Here is a 16,267-nt window from a genome sequence, read left to right as displayed (position 1 = left end):
GTTAGAGGGAATCATTCATCTCAAGGCCAGGAGGCGGGTCTAGGTCTCAACACGCCCTCCTCCCGCCAATGGGAGGCCTCGTTACCTTCCAAGTCTCCGCCCCTTTCACCCGCTTGAGGCGGGGGCCGGCCACTCTAGGAGATAAGACTACACTTCCCGTCGCGCCTCGCGGCCAGGGCGAAAGAGGAGCCGGAAGTGGGCCGCGCGAGGTCTAAGGGCACGAGGGAAGTGGCAGGCGGGGACTGAGGGGGGTGTGCAGGTGAGCCGACAGGCAGGGGTTTGCCGGCATGGCTGAGGCCAGGAAGCGGCGGGAGCTTCTTCCCCTGATCTACCAGCATCTGCTGCAGGCGGGCTACGTGCGCGCGGCGCGGGAAGTGAAGGAGCAGAGTGGCCAGGTAAGCGTGCGCGGGCCGTGTGCGCGGGCCGCGTGCGGGACCTGGAGGGGTGCTGCCTGCGCCCCCTCCCGCGGCGGCCTGGCATGCGCCCGGAGTTGGATTACGGTGGTCCGGGCGGCGGCCAGGGGTACCGAAGGAACCGCAGCCTCTGCCCGCTTCGGCTCCCTGCCCCTCTGGGCCTTACTTTCCCCAGCTGAGCAGGGGGCGGGCCGGGATGGGAGATCCGACGGGGCGGGCTTTGTAATTCCCGCTCTCACCTCCACCCCTTCCTGGTAGGGGCGGTTTAAAGTTTCCGAAGTCTCGGGCCACGTGGCTCCGCGGGTCGGGAAGGTTGCCGAGAGCCTGAGGGGTGGCTTGTGACCAGCCCCCCAGGGAAGGGTGAGGAGGCGAAAGAGAGCGCCCAGGAGAGGGGGCTTGTATCCCCTTAGTTGAGCTGAGGCTCGGGCCCTTATCCCTCCCGTATTTGAGTCAGACAGCTTTGGGATTCGAGCCTGTGGTGGAGTACTTGCTGACTTCATTCATTCTTTTCAGCAACTCCTAAACCGACGCTCGGGGTGTTGATGATGGACTGTTGAGCGCGGTTCCCCAGCCCCACTGGAGTTTACAGTCTAAATCTAGTAGGGGAGGTAGACATAAAGAATCACGAACGTAACTGTACCCTTAACACGTTAGGATGTGTTGCCAGGGCTGAGAGGCATCGGGTGATAAGACCAGGGTGGCAAGTTAGTTGCCTGTGTCAGGGACGCCCAGGACAGCTTTCCTGAGGAAGTGGATGTTGTTGAGACTTGGGAGAAGAGAGGTGGATTTTCAAGTGGAGAGATCGAAGCCCTGTGATGGGAGGGAACTCACTGCATTTGTACCAGCCTCTGGAAAGTCCATTGTGGCTGAAGGGTGGAGTACAGGGTGACAGAGAGGGTGGGGGGCTGGCTGGAGCCCTCGAGTGGTTAGTTTGGTCTTCATCTGAAGAGCAGTGGTAAGCCACCGGAGGGTTTTAAGTTGGTAACGTGGATACTGACCTGATTAGTCATCCCTTTGGCTGTGGTGTAGGCTCTGGTCCTGATGCTTGCTCCCAGGATCTGGAGAGGCTAAAGGGTGATAGGCCCTAAGACATTATCCAAGCTTTGCCCAACCCTCTCTGGACCTCGATTGCCTTCTTTCTCCTTTTATATCACTTAACAGGTAAGTGGGGTAAGAGACCGTACCCGTCTTCATTGGGGCATTTGCCTAGACAAAAGTATCCTGTCCTCATGGAGCCCACGTCACAGCAGACAGATGACAAATCTTTAAAAACAAAACAAAACTAATGATCCAGTATGTCAGGTGATCATCTGAGCCATAAAAATAAGGCAAGCAAGGAGGATAAGGAATGGCAGGGCTCAGTTATAAATAGGCTGATCAGGAAGCCCCACTGAGAAGGTGACATTTGGGCAGAGACCTGAAGGAAGTGAGGGAGCCAGCTGTGTAGTTAGCAGGAGAGAGCGTTCTAGAAAGAATAACGAGCCCGGATGGGGCCAATGGCCTGACACCGTTGAGGGAGAGTTAGGAGACAAAGAGTGCCTGCGGCAGAGCAGAGTCAAACTGACCTTCGGGGTCTCCGTGTTATGGGTTCATATGCTGGGCACCGACTAGAATATCTTGCTCAGGCCTGACTGCATCCACTAGGTGGATGCTGAGCTCATCCCTATGTTAGAAAGAAGGAACCTGAAGGTCGAAGAGGTAAGGGATGAGCTCAGCCACCTAACAGAGGCGTTCTGTTTGACTCCAGCCATACATTCTGGGCCATTCTGCCCAGATCCCTGACACTGCCACCGCCTCACATTGCGCACTCAACCCCCCTGGGGCGCTTGACACCTTCGGTTCTTGACATCTGCAGAGTGGGCCCCTGGCCGCGGCTCTAGAGGACTGGATTCCACCCTGCTTCTGCCAAGTTCCCTCTGCTTCTACCAAGGCACTGGCATCATTGGGTTCTAGTCTCTTCCCAGCGGATGAGTGGACCTTGGTCATGCCACCTGGATGTCTGGGCTATGCTTTGTACTGCCCTGGGTCGATGGACCCCACCCCCGGCCTTTAAAAAACTTTGGGAAGGTCAGGGGTATCCTGTCCTCATGGAGCCCAAGTCACAGCAGACAGATGACAAATGCCCCGTCTTATAGTCTATAAGCGAGGTGAGTGTCAGGGAGCTGGATAATGCTAGCCTGGAACATTCCAACTCCAGGCTCTCAAAGGTACCCCTCACTAACGTGTTGTCTTTTAAAAGGTTTTAGCTGGCAGGACTTGCCCTGCTTGTCTCTGGAAGGTTTGGACAGCACTCACAGGGCCAAGCGGATGTATTTCCCAGAGCGAAAAGTCTCCCATGAGACTTTGGAGAGTTGGGCCCAAAAAGGACTTACTATGCTGAGGGGTTAATTGCTGCTTTCTCTTTACTTCTCTGCAGAAAAGTTTCCTGACTCAGCCTGTAACCCTTATGGACATCTATACTCACTGGCAACAGTAAGTCCGACGGTGGGGTGGAGTAGGGACACCCCAAGCTGACAGCTTGAAATAAACTAGGATGCTAATCTGGTCTGTGATGTCTCCATAGCCCAGTGTGAACCCCAGTGTTGCCCCCAGGAAGCCAGGTCGCACGTAGGGTGTCTGATGTGAGAAAGGACATTGGGAGCTGTCATCCGTGCTTTTAAGGACCACAGCTTCTCGGCAGCTTGTTATTCATCCAGTCAACTAACATGTATAGAGTACCTACCTCCTAAATGCCAGATGCTACTCTAAGTATGGAGATACTGTCATGAGTGAGACAGACATGATTCCCTCTTTCTGGGGCTGACCTTGGAGTCAGGGAGGGGAGGCATGCCTCAAAGAATGAAACAAATAAATGTAAAATTAAAATGATAATAAGATTATGGAAAGGATTTGGTGCCCAAACCAGGTTCGCCCAGCCTCCCTTGGGGGTTTAGGGCAGGTTTCCCTGGGGCAACCTTTGATTTGAGAGCTTCGGGGAGTGGGGAGTGAACCAGGGAGGAGGTCTGGCAAGGCAGGTGGAGGTTACCTGGCACTGGGAACTGCTGGGGCTGAGGCCTGTAGCTGCAGCCACAGGACAGAATAAGGCTGGGCAGTTGGTGGTGCCCACCTCAATCAAGGCCTGGTCATCTGTGTCGAGCTGTGTCTTTGCCCAAAGAGCAACAGGAGCTCTGAGAGGGGGATGTAGAGAGCGGCGAGGTCACTGCAGCACAGCTTGGCTGGTCGGGATGTGGATACCATCATCCAGGCAAGAGCTTATGGGGCTTAGACAGGAATGACAGGGTAGACGATCAGCCGATTCCAGGAATATTAGAGGATGAGACTGGGAGCTGTGGATGGTCCAGAGGGGCAGTCTAGTTGACTCCCAGGTGCCTGGCATGTGCCCCTGCATGGAAGGTGGGCTGAGTGTGGAGCCAGAAGCGAATGGAATTGGAGGGAAAGATTTCAAGGACATGTTGAGCGTGAAATGTCTGAAACACGCAGAAACGAGGAAGGGGTGATAATCCAAGGGCATATCAGCAAAGGAATGGTTTGAGAAGGAGGGGATAATCATTCTCTCCACAAAGTAGCCTGACCACAGTCAGCCAGGGGAGTGAAGGGCCTGCAGTCACGTCCCATGAGGAATGATTAGAAAATACTGAGTGGTCCAGGAGGAAAAGAGATGGCAAAGGGTCAGGTGAGATGTCCGCACGTCTTTGAGGACAAAGGAGTGGGGCGTTCTCTGGGGCTCTGAGAGGCTGAAGTTGGACCCATATGTACTGCTTTAGGGAGACAGGCAGCTTCTGGATATAAGCGCTTGGTCATCAGAGCTAGATTACATAGAAGTAGGCTACGTTTCCTCAGAGGTGCGTAAGGGAAGGCAAGAATGGTGTGGAAGAGATCCCAATGTCCAGAGGAGAGCTAAGGTCTTTGAAAGTCCTGTCAGCTCTCAGTTCTTGGCTTTCCTCTGCTGCTAAGGTAAGGTCAGGGCATAGGGCACACCCTGAACTTCCTCTCCCTCACCCTCCCCGACTTGCCCAGGTGTCTGGGTATGACGGCATTTCCTTCCCCATAGAACTGCTTCAGTGAGCCCTTGTCACCAGCCCCTTCTGTGGGTGACGGGTCCTGAATAGAATGAAGGCCTCACACCCACCAAAGGTGGCCTTGCCTAATGGTTCCCAGCAAAGTTCAAACTCAACAACTAGCTGTATGACCTTGGGCAGACTTGGCTTCCTTGAGTCTGTATCTTCATCTGTAAAATATAATAATGGTATATCAAGGGGGATCTGGGTGGCTCAGTCGGTTACGCGTCCAACTTTGGATCTCATCTCAGGTCTTGATCGTGAAGTTCAAGGGTTGTGAGTTCAAGCCCAGTGTTGGGCTTTGCACTGGGTTGGAGCCTATTTTTAAAAAAGGTAATAAATTAGGTGCTAAACCTGATCATCAGAGGCATTTGTCCCCCTAGGAATTTATTGAGCAGCTACTATGCATCAGAATTGTTCTTGAGATAGCTGGAACCAACCAGAGAAAAATCCGTGTCCTTGTGAAACACTCTTTTGGGAGGAGGGAGAAAGGTGGAATGCACTGATAAGTGTAATGAATGAAACCTGTTTTTTGGGGGGGGATTTCCAACAAGTGGCCTTCTGGGGAACAAGGGACCACATCCCAAACTGGCAGATAGAGCCTGTCTGTCCCAGCTAGAGAACATGGGACACAGACAGTGACTCCCTCGGGGTGGGAGGGTGAGGTCAAAGGCGCTGGTGCTTGAAGGTCCTAGGGACTCAGCCCTCTTGGTGCTTGTCCTGCCAATGCCCAAAACTTACTCTTTGACCCTGAGCAAGTCCCTAAGTCATTCATTTGTTGAGATGTGTGCTGTGCTGAAGACGCTCAGTGAGCTAGCAGAGGATCCTGCCAGCCCCTCCCCCCACCCTGGGTTTGACTGTGTGGTGGGGAGTCAGGCAGGAAATAAGTAGAATCACAGAAGAGAAGAGTGCTCTGAAGGAAATGAAACAGGATGACAGAGCAGAGATTGTCAGGGGGAGGGGAATCGTGGTCAGGGAGGGGCTTTGAGGAGGCTGAGGCCCAAAGCATGAGAAGGACCTGAGCAGGGTCTTCCAGAAAGAGAGCACTAGAGGTGCTCTAAGTTCCAGAGGAGGGAGAGCCTGGATGATGCTAGGAATGGCCCGCCCACAGGTGCTAGCACATACCACTCGGTGGTGGTTAGGTGGTGGTTAACTGTGTTACCGTGTCCTGTCCCCAGCCCTTACTGATTACTTTGGAGACTCACAGTTGTAAAAACAGTGTATGAAATGGGTGAAAATGCAGAATTCAAGTGTATGTACACTGTTTTCAAACTCTGAGTGCACATTTCCTGGCAGGGGTGGGGGTTGTCATTTTTGTCAAGTCTGGAATTGCCCTTGTCACCTGGTTGGTATAGCCTCTCTTGTCCTGCAGGACATCAGAAGTTGGCCAGAAGCGGAAGGCAGAGGAAGATGCAGCACTGCAGGCTAAGAAGACCCGCGTGTCTGACCCCATTAGCAGCTCAGAGAGCTCAGAAGAGGAGGAAGAGGAGGCAGAAGGTGAGACCACCAAAGCCAGTATGAGTCCTGGGGCCCGGAGGGGTGGGGCGGGGGGGAGAGGCTCCATTGTTGGTGCTTGTGGGAGCTCAGCCCCAGGCCCTGCAGCTTTGGGGAACAGGCTTTTGATATTGGGTTGTTTGGAGGGAGTCCGCCTCCAGCTTCTCCCCCAGTGAGCCCTGGGAAGACCAGGATCTTCTAGAGAGAAGATTGGAAGGGCCCCACCTATCTACTGCAATATTTATTTGAACTCTTTCTCATGCCAAACATTGTGTACCAGGTACTGCGCATCTAGTGGTGAACAGTAACTTAGCTGGACCCTTACAGCCTAATTTGGGGTACAACAGCTGCATTTTTACGAGCCCCCAGGTGATTCTGATAAAGGTGGAAAGACGCCCACATTTGTAGAACTGCTGGGAACATTTCCGAGAGGGCAGTTGGCAGGCACCTTTTCCGTGTGGCCCGTGGCTCCTGGGAGGGCGGCCGGGTTTCCTGCTGTTTGGACGTGTACAGGTCAGCTCTGGAGGACTGTCCCGGGCACTCGGGTTCAGAGCATTGGCAGGGGTGACCCCGTGAGGCCTTCCCAGCCGCTTCTCCCCAAGTCCTCGGGACAGTCTGTACTTTAACCAACGGACTTGTGACTCCACAGAAGAATCATCCTTTTTCTCTGCAAGGTTACTGGCTTTTGCTTACACAGAAGGTGATTTCTTGATTCCTAAATGTACTTTCTGCTTGGAAAAGAAATACAGGATTCATTATGGACTATTCCTTATAAGATATGAAAAAACCCTGTTAAAAAGGCAGGAAACAAATTCCCACATTCTTGCCACCTACAGTTTGGCAAATTATTCTTCCATTTATTTTTTTCTGAGCATGTTTTTAAAAATATTCAAGATCATACTGAATATATTTATCTTATATCTTAATCTTTTAAGATTATAATCCAAAACAAGTCCAGTTTGAACTATACATAAGCATATAGAAGAAAAATGGGAGGTTTTCTATTCTACCCAAGGTGGGTCCCTTTTGCCCCCTAACTGCATCCTGGTGGGTAACTTTAAAACTGTCTGCTTTGCATCTCATCACACGGATAGCTGTGCATATGTGCATATCCACACCTACACACTATGTAAAAACAAAAATCGTTTAATTTCATGCTGACTGGTATTTGATCTTCATGGATTTGTATTTAATGAATTTTTTCCCTATGATGAGGGAATCACAATTACATGTTTTTAAGGCACCCCCATTGAAAGAAACACACTGAACTATTTGTGGGGAATGTGATCCGATGTCTGGCATTGTTTTCAGAATAGTCCATGCTGGAGAAGTGCTAGAGAGGCCGGTTGACATCACGTAGGCCACAGGCTGGTAATGGTTGGGGCTGTGTGGTTCACTGTACTTCCTCTCTGCTTACAGATGTGTCTAGAAAAGAGAGAGAGATGGAGTTAAATGCCAGCAAGAGAGTTAGACCATGCCATTTGTCTCAGCAGTGTCCCACGTCACGGCTTACCATAGAAATCTTACCCTAAGATCTGGGGAGACAGTTTCCTGGTGTAAGAGCACCAAGAATCTTTGAGTCTCAACATCTGACCTGTTCTCGGTCTCATAGTTCAGCTCACTTTTCCTCTAGAAACTGTTGAACTCCCGAGCAGCTTTCTCTGTGGACCAGGGGCTGGCTGCCCGACCACTGCCCCTGTCCTGCCGAATGACTCAGGGCTGCAGTGTGGTGGCCTGGGGGGGGATGGACCCCCCAGAAGTCTCCGGCGGTGCCTTCGAGGTGGTCTGCAGCGGGACTGTGAGCCAGCGCGTCCTTTTCTGGCGGCCGTCAGTGTCTCGTGCCGTCGGGGAGCTGGGGCTCCGTGGGGGGTGCAGGCCCATGGCTGTCGTGTTGCCCCACTCCTGGGGGATGTGGCTCGTGCACCCCAGAGCTCTTTCCCACAAGTCCAGGATCAGGCAGCCATGCTGACTGAATGGTTAGGTGAGCTGACCCCTACCAGCTGTTCTTAGCTGAGGAAACGCTCACCTGGTGCATCCGGCGGCTCTCTGTGTCTTGCAGCCCCAAGACTGGCATCCACGAACTCCTCAGTTCCGGGGGCGGCTGTGCCATTGAGCATGAAAGGAAAAGCCCAGGTGAGTAGGACCACCTTCCAGGCTGTCACCCGTGGGAGTTAAGTGCCCTGTAGGGGGACAGTCCCCTGTGTCAGAGAAGGATACGGTTGTGGGTAATTACCCAACCTGGGTTCAAACGTGGGCCTTTATCACCAGCTGTGTGGTCCTGGTGAGTCCCTTTACCTCTCTGGGCCTCAGTTTCCTTTTCTGTACGATGGGGCTGATGTCCACCGCCATGGGGCACTGGGCACATTATGCCCCTCTAACAACTCCTTTCCTCCTTCATCTGTGCATTCGCCTGTTCAGCCAGCAGCCCGTTACTGAGCCCAGCACTGTGGGAGGCAGTGGGGCACCACGTTGAACGGGATGCCCGTGGGTCTGAAAGCTCAGAGATCATTTTCTAGACCGAAGCTGCTGAGAAAGTAGAATACCGTTTGCTTTAGTCAACAAAGCAGCATCACAGACACGTAAAGCGTGCGTCCCTGAGCTACGTGGGGGCGCTAACAAGGCAAGCTAGTGAGAACTGCTGCGACAGGGCGCTGGTTTCCACTTAGCAAGTAATTGCCGTGTCCCGAGAACTGTACTTGGGTTTTCTTCGTGCCTCTGAGGGGAGGTACGGTTTTCAATTCCAACTTAAAGATGAAGAAACAGGCTGAGGGAGGTAATCTGCTCGAACTCATAGGCTGGGAGGTCCGTGCGCATCATTCACCAGGCCATACCCAGTGTGCCTGTCACCCCTGTCCTTTGTAGGCAAAAACCAAGAAAGCCAGCAAGGTGGTGAACTCTACACCACATCCTGCCTCTGGGAAGGCAGGGGCCCACCTGCTGTCTGGGAGGTCGCCTAAGAAGTCAGCAGGGCCTTCAGCAAATGCCATCCTGGCCTCAGAAACTGAGGAGGAGGGCAGCGTCCCGGCCCTCGGGACCACGGCCAAGCCCGGTGAGCATCCCCAACCCTTAGACGCCAAGCCTCCCAAGTTTGGGCTGGGAAGGCAGGCCCAGCACTGCTTTGTCAGGCTCTGGGATATTCTGGAATTTAGAGGTCTGTCTCCACCGCAGTAAGGCCCAGCGCCTTGATAGGGGAGGGTCTGCTGCAGGGACATGTCCGGCTCTGCTGAGGGAGTTTGAGCAGCCCAGGTGATGGTGGAGCATTTTCTGGCTTATTGCTCTCAGGTGGGTACAGGCCCCACTGTGGAGGCTGAGACTACACTGAGGCCTGGGTTTGCTCCAGTTTCTCGTGTGAAATAGGCGTGGTCCTGCCTGCCTCAGTGGGATGATGAGAGGAGATGTCCGGGCTATCAGATGGTGGCTGGTGTGTGGTGGGACCTAGCACAAACCTTCCTGGGGTCACAGGTGTGGGGGAGCACAAGGATAGAGTGGCACGCGCCTCAGCTATGGGGCTTCAGGATGGGTGGGGCTGACGGTCTGCATGTGAGAAGCGAGCACACAGCACCTGCCTCTCATTTTCTGACCTGGCTGAGAGCCCGGTAGGGGAGTCTGGGAGGGCAGGCCCTCAGTCATCTCCCTGTCCATCCCTCAGGAATGGCATCAGCCAACCAGGCTGGCAGCTCCAGCGAGGAGACCTCCACCTCGAGCGATGAGACCTACGTGGAGGTAATTGCTGCCCGTCCTCAGGAGCTGCCCTCCCTCTGCAAACCTCTCACCCTCCCAGAGGCCTGACCGGGGCTTCGCACACCCGCGGGGCCAAGTCTGTTGAGCAAGTGTTTCAGGGTGACCGGGAGCTGGAAAGGCTGAGGCCCAGGGAGGGGAGCCGGGTGCTGTCGTCACACCATGGGTGTGGAAAAGGTCTACGGTTGTGGGGGAGCACCGCTGTCAGGTCTGTGAGACAGGGAAGGCTTCCTGGCAGAGGTGGCATTGGAGCAGGGACTTGCCGCACAGGGGATTCACCAGGAAGGGTTGTGGGGGCTGTGTTCAAGCAGAAAGAGCTGCGTGAGCCCAGGGCCAGACGGGTGGCTGTCCTGTGGTGTGGTCCGGGTGAATTGGTGAGGTTGCTGAACGGTTCTGAGCCCGCTGGTGGATGCCAGGCCTGGGTGCTTGGTCTGTGGCCTCATCTCTTCTCTGAACTGTGAGCAAGGGTCCATTCCTTATTGTGCAGCCAGGCCTTGGGAGGGCTGTGTAGGAGGTGCACAACTGCTGCTGCCGTGGGGATGGGAGGGGTCCCTGGGAAGTCTGCTGCGGTGCTGATGGCTACTGTAAAGGGAGAACGTGGAGAGCTCTGAGGGACCACAAGAAGAATGGGACCTCCTTAATGAAGTGCAGGTGCCTTAGGAGGTCGGAGGTCAGCAAGGGCCACTTCCTGCTCCCTGACCATGAGGACCACAAGGGGGGTTTGGGTTTTATTTTAGGGTCTGTGAGCAGCTGATTCAAGGTTTTAGGCCTGGAGGTAAGATGGGCTGATTTAGGTTTGAAGAAGATCGCTGGTTGTGGCCGGGGTTGGAGGACAATGTACAACAGAAGCAGTGAGAGCATTGACGTGGCAGGCAGACTGGGGCTGGTGTCTGGCACCAGGGCGCCTACTAGAAACGGGGTGTGGAGGCAGAGGCACGGTTCAGGGGCAGATGGACCTGGTGCCCGGAGTGCTTCTCGCCTCCTGCCTCACCCAGTAACCTGTGAAGGTGGAGACCTTCCTCCTATCTACCCTAGGCCTAGCCACTCCCCACATCCACCACCCCTCCCCCCCACTCTCAAGCCGTGGATACAGCCATCAAGCTCCCATTCCTACTTGGCTCTGGGAAGCCCGCAGCCAGACTCCTAGCTTGGAGGCCAGAGGCCAGAACAGGGCCCTAGCAGCAGCAAGGAGCTTGCGCTCCAGGAGCCGGCTGCCCCAGAAACCTGGGCCAGGTGAGGTCTAACTGAAGACAGAGGTGGAGGTAGGGCACTGCCTGCCTGAGCCATGTCCGAATTTTAGAAGTCTAAGAAAGAGCCCGGAGAGGGAGGGAATATGCCCAAGGTACCTCAGCAAGCCAGAGGCGAGACTGGCATTCAGATCCTGGCCTCCCAGCCCTTGGGAAGGCTGCCGTGATCAGATGCCTGTGGTTGAAGGGGTGGACATGGTGGGCCTTCCGGTTGAGAGAGCTGCCCCTGTGTGCCCGAAGCATAGTGGTTGGGAGTTCTGCCCCCAAGGCGACACAGAAACGGGTTCTGGTCGTGACTTTGCCCTTAATATTGGTCTTGAGTGACTTAACCTCCCTGAGCTTCTTGTCCTTTTCTGGAAAATGGGTATTAAGATAGCATCTGTCTCGGGGAGTTCTTTGAGAATCAGCTGGCATTAGGAAAGGGCTTTATAAACCGTGACGCCTCTCAGAGCCCTCATTTCTTCTCTCATTGCATCCTCTTGTTCCAGGTGAAGCCTTCAGTAAAACCACCCCAGGTCAAAACCTCGCCCGCCCCTGCCAAGGACTCTCTAGGGAGAGGGGCAGCCCCAACCCCTGGGAAGGCAGGGGATGTGACACCCCAAGTCAGAGGAGGTGCCCTGACCCCAGCCAGCAAGGCCAAGAAGCCAGAAGAGGACTCGGAGAGCAGTGAGGAGGAGTCTGAGAGTGAGGAGGGGGCCCCTGTGGAGCCACCCCACCAGGTGAGGCCTGGGCTGACTACCCTGGGCGTCCTCAGAGCCCCCAGAGGCTGCTGGATGGCTGTATGATGATCACCTCGTCCCCTCTGCCAATAAGACTCGCCTTGGGGGTTGGGGGGCAGGAAGTGGGGTGTGAAAACTGAAGGGCAAGGGCACTGGGCTTGTCAGCTCCCTGTGGAAATTGCCCCTCTTGCCTGAGCAGCAGCCTAGAAGGGCTACTTCCCACAGGGTGGCCCTGCACCCTAGTCTGTCAGTAACTCCCCTTCACCTCAGTTTCCCTGTCTCGTAAATGCGATGTGGCCAGCTGGTCCTTTTGTGAAGGAACTTAAGTTTTAACTGCCTAGTCCTCTGGCTTCTTAGCTATCAGGAATCTTGTTACCATCCCTCTGCTGAGACCCACTCCTCTGGGTCCAATGGCCAAGACTCTGGGTGCATCTGAAGGGAAAGCAGAGGGAGGCTGCTAGAGTTGGAGAGCCAGGTGGAGGAAGCATCAGATAGTGGTGGTAAAAGGCCCCGAAGCTGGCCCGGTGAGGCCCAGGGCTGGATGGTAAAGGCGAGGTGCAATTAATATAATGAAGTTCACTTTGCCGGGTGATGATGAGGACGGTAAGGTGGGCCTCGCTGTAGGAGTGGTAATTGAAGTTGAGTACTCAGGGAAGGCCTTACGGAGACCGTGCAGCCCGAAGGAGTGGGACAGGGGTGTGGGCCTTGTGGACATTTGGATGAAGGCCATTCTGCCAGGGAACCTAGCAAGCGTCCAGGCCCTGATGTGGCAGTGGGGGGAGAGAATCATGACACAGCACAGCGAGGACCATCCAGACGTGGTGCCTGTGTTCCCATGGCTCTCCCACTGACAGGAGCCCAGCCGGGGGGGCCTCACACCTGTGTATGGGTGGCTCTGGGAGCAGTGCAGGGCCATCAGGGACGACTGCCACAAGGAAGTGCTGTGTGTCTCTGACCTGGAGGCAGTGACTGTGGCCAAGTGAGCAGGCAGGGCTGTGAAGGCCCCAGAGTGAGAGCGAAGCTGATAGGCCAGGCCTGAGCACAAGTCAGGGTGGAGAGTGAGAGTGAGAAGCAGGAGGATCTTGTGACCCCCAGCTAAGGCCTCAGCTTTGTCCCGAGGGCACCACCGGAGGGTGAGGAGGGGGACAAACTGCCCTTTCTTTTACCAGGTGAAGGCCTCGGAGAAAACTGTCCAGGTCAGAGCTGCCTCGGGTCCTGTTAAGGGGACCCCTGGGAAAGGGGCCACCCCTGTACCCCCTGGTAAGAGAGGGCCTGCAGCTGCCCAGGCCAAGGCAGGGAAGCCAGAGGACGACTCCGAGAGCAGCAGTGAGGAGTCGTCTGGCAGCGAGGAGGAGCCGTCAGCTGCCAAGACGCCCCTTCAGGTGAGGCCTGGGAGGGAGAGTCCGTGAAACTTGTCTGCAAGGACCCTAGTCATGCTCAGAGCCCTGCCCCACTTCTCATGTGTGGTGTCCTTTGCCCTTGTCCGGCCTCTTGTGTCTCCTCATGTCACCCCTTGTGTGTTCCCTCCTTGATTCCGCTTGTCTCCCTCCAGGGACAGCCTTCAGGGAAGACCCCCCAGGTCAAAACTGCCTCAGCTCCTGCTAAGGAGTCCCCTAGGAAAGGGGCCCCTCCAGTGCCCCCTGGCAAGGCAGGACCTACAGCTGCCCAGGCTCAGGTGGGGCAGGGCAAGGGGGCAGAAGACTCGGAGAGCAGCACCGAGGAGTCTGACAGCGAGGGCGAGGCACCAGCAGCTGTGTCCCTCGCTGTGAGCCCTGTTCAGGTGAGGCTGCCAGGCACCCCGCGATGGCCTGTGCCCCATTCTGGAGAGCCCGTCTGTCGGCTTGTCCTCCCCTTCCGCGCCTTGGGACCCGGGCCCCACATTTGCTTTCCTCACACACAGTCCCCTGTGGGCTCCCTCCCTGATCCTATCTTCTGTTCCTCTAGGCAAAGCCCTGGGGGCAAAACTCCCAGGGCAGAGCTGCCTCAGGGCCTGTGAAGGGGTCCCCTCAGAAGGCGGGGCCTGCAGCCACCCAAGTAGGGAAACAGGAGGAGGACTCGGAGAGCAGCAGCGAGGAGTCAGACAGTGAGGGGGAGGCGCCGGCCCAGGTGAGGCTCCTGCCTGTAAGTTTCTTTTTCCCCCTCAGTGTCAGGAGCCCCCCACGCACACCCACACGCTGCTTCTGTTTGCCCTCTTGGTTTCTTGTGTCTCTGCACACAGCCATGCTTTCCACTCCCTCCCCTGATCCTGTGTGTCTCGCTGCAGGCAAAGTCCCTGGGGAAAGTCCCCCAGGTCCCCACTGCCTCAGGTCCTGCCAAGGGGCCCCCTCAGAAGGCAGGGCCTGAAGCCACCCAGGGCAAGGCCGCAGTGTCCAAGGAGGACTCAGAGAGCAGTGAGGAGGAGTCAGACAGTGAGGAGGAGGCGCCTGCAGCCTTGGCTCCTGCCCAGGTGGGCCCAGCCTGACCTGAGCCACTGATACCAGTTGGCTCCCCCGGGAGCTGTGGGGAGGCATGGCAGCCGGGCTCCACCCTAGAACAGATGGGGGGCTCTGAATTCAGGCTTTTTCTCTAGCTTCTGACTTCTGCTTTTTCTCAGGCAAAACCGGCTATGAGAACACCTCAGACCAAAGCCTCCCCAAAGAAGGGCACCCCAATTACGCCAGCCCCTGCCAAGGTCCCCCCGGTGCGAGTGGGCACACCAGCCCCTTGGAAGGCAGGATCGGCATCTTCTCCAGCCTGCACGTCATCCCCAGCAATGGCCAGGGGGGCCCAGAGGCCGGAGGACTCTTCAAGCAGCGAGGAGTCCGAGAGTGAGGAGGAGACCACTCCTGACCCTGCAGCAGGACAGGTGAGGCCAGGTTTGTCTGGCAGACTCTGGGCTAGTCCTCAGGTCACCCTTCAGCCTTCCGTGATATGTGTTTCTTCCCTGTCATTCCAGGCACAGTCTGTGGGGAAAGGCATCCCAGTGAAAGCTGCACCCACAAAGGGGTCCTCAGGCCAAGGGGCTGCCCCAGTGCCTGCTGGGAAGGCAGAGCTTACAACAGCCCCGGCCAAGGCCGAGACGCGGGAAGACTCAGAGAGCAGTGAGGAGGACTCAGACAGCGAGAAGGTGACCGCAGCTCCAGCCCAGGTGAGGCCTGAGAGGAGCCAGCCCATCCCACGCGCACCAGAGTTCGGGGCTGCGCTGGCCCCCAAGTGTACAGAAGCCTCAAGGGCCGCTTCAACTCAGCCTCGTTCCCCACTTTTCACTTGGTCTCCTCCATCTGTCAGAGATGCGGTCTCCCCGGTGGCCTTTTGCGCTCCTGTTGAGACTCCCTATACCATCCACAATCCCTGGCCCCTCTGCCTGGTGTTTCCTGTCTCCCTCGGGGAGTTCCCAGACCAGACGGGGGCGTGGATGTGCACACATCCCTGCGTAATGTGCTAAGGTTGAAAATAGAGCATGGACCTGGGCTAACAGCACTGTGGATGATAGCATCCGAGGGTTTCCCGGAGGGAGGGCCTCCTGGAGGAAGGGGCATTGGAACTGTGGGCTGAAAGAGCTGGCCAGGGTTTGTTCCAGGCAAAGAAACTTGCCTCTGTGCCCAGAGGGTGGGAGAGTGCCTGGCCTGAGGGAGCTGCCCCAAGCAGAGCACGGTGGGATCGCTGGGGGAAATGGTGTGGCAGTGGCAGACGGCAGGGGGCTTGGGGCCAGACTGCCTGGGTCCAAGTCCTGGCTCCGTTTCCTAGCAAGTGACGAAACCTGTCAGGGCCTTTGTTGACTCTTCTGTAAACTGGAAATCAGCCTTCACAGGGTTGAGAATTTAAGGCGATCTCACCTCCCATACCCAGCAAGGGGCCTGTGCACACAGCAGGCTGGCTCCTCTGCCACCCTGAGGGCAGGCCAGGCTGATGGGGAGCAGGATCAGGAGTCCCCTCCCAGCCGAGAAGAGTGAAGATGCTTGCACCTCGCACTTGCCCACCCACGGGTTATTATTTGTAATTGTCGCTCTTCTTCCCCCTCCTCCCCTCTTCAATAACCACTCAGAAATTAGTCATTTCTATTTTCCCTCTACCAGGGCACGTGTTTGCTATGGGATTTTTTTTTTTTTGACCCCCCTCTCCCTGTTGCCTCATGGGACCCAGGCCCCTGTGATTTCCCCTGTGATCTGACAGTTGTGTCTGGGCCCTGCTGGAGTCCCAGCCTGGCAGCTCCTACCCTGTTTCCACACATTCCAGGCCAGTGTCTGAAAAGTTTTCACTGCGTCTCCCCATCTGAGCCTCCCACCGGTACCGTCAGACAGATGTCCATTTGCTCTGGTTTCTGGAGGAGGAAATGAAAAGAGCTGTTTGCTGACTGGCTTCTGCTCAACCAGCCAATGAGGGTCAGCGGGGCCTGTGCCCCAGCGTGTCCCCCTCAAAAGCCTTTGCCTTTTACGCTTCTTCCTGCTACGTTTTGGCCCGAACTTCTCCAACCACAGGCCTGATTATGCTGTGGGGCCTTCCTTCCTCTCAAGGTGTGAACTAAAGCGGCTAATCCCTCTCTAGGGGCCCAGCCTTCTAGCCTGATGCCCTGTCAGAAGATGGTGCCTTGCCTAATTAACTTCAAGAGGCCTGCATTG

General features: G+C 55.9%; 1 protein-coding gene across 9 annotated transcripts in view; it reads left to right on the top strand.

The window, feature by feature from the left end:
• Positions 1 to 217: 217 nt before the first annotated feature.
• Positions 218 to 16,267, top strand: part of TCOF1 (treacle ribosome biogenesis factor 1) — a 36,504-nt gene continuing 20,454 nt past the window's right edge. For 4 of the 9 annotated variants that reach the window (XM_029943050.1, XM_029943049.1, XM_029943047.1 and 1 more), the window contains exons 1-13: positions 218 to 395; positions 2,830 to 2,885; positions 5,844 to 5,986; positions 8,025 to 8,098; positions 8,828 to 9,014; positions 9,615 to 9,688; positions 11,439 to 11,669; positions 12,839 to 13,051; positions 13,222 to 13,449; positions 13,614 to 13,775; positions 13,933 to 14,115; positions 14,263 to 14,514; positions 14,605 to 14,796. In XM_029943050.1, coding sequence (XP_029798910.1) covers positions 288 to 395; positions 2,830 to 2,885; positions 5,844 to 5,986; positions 8,025 to 8,098; positions 8,828 to 9,014; positions 9,615 to 9,688; positions 11,439 to 11,669; positions 12,839 to 13,051; positions 13,222 to 13,449; positions 13,614 to 13,775; positions 13,933 to 14,115; positions 14,263 to 14,514; positions 14,605 to 14,796 — 2,103 coding nt within the window. In that variant the 5' untranslated portion in view covers positions 218 to 287. Of the gene's footprint in view, positions 396 to 2,829; positions 2,886 to 5,843; positions 5,987 to 7,547; positions 7,947 to 8,024; positions 8,099 to 8,827; positions 9,015 to 9,614; positions 9,689 to 11,438; positions 11,670 to 12,838; positions 13,052 to 13,221; positions 13,450 to 13,613; positions 13,776 to 13,932; positions 14,116 to 14,262; positions 14,515 to 14,604; positions 14,797 to 16,267 lie in introns of those variants that run through there. The other 5 variants (XM_029943054.1, XM_029943046.1, XM_029943051.1 and 2 more) reach the window with 4 other exon arrangements.

This window comes from Suricata suricatta, chromosome 6 (genome assembly GCF_006229205.1).
Source record: "Suricata suricatta isolate VVHF042 chromosome 6, meerkat_22Aug2017_6uvM2_HiC, whole genome shotgun sequence".
Lineage (NCBI taxonomy): Eukaryota > Metazoa > Chordata > Mammalia > Carnivora > Herpestidae > Suricata > Suricata suricatta.
This window is presented reverse-complemented; position numbering and strand designations above follow the sequence as displayed.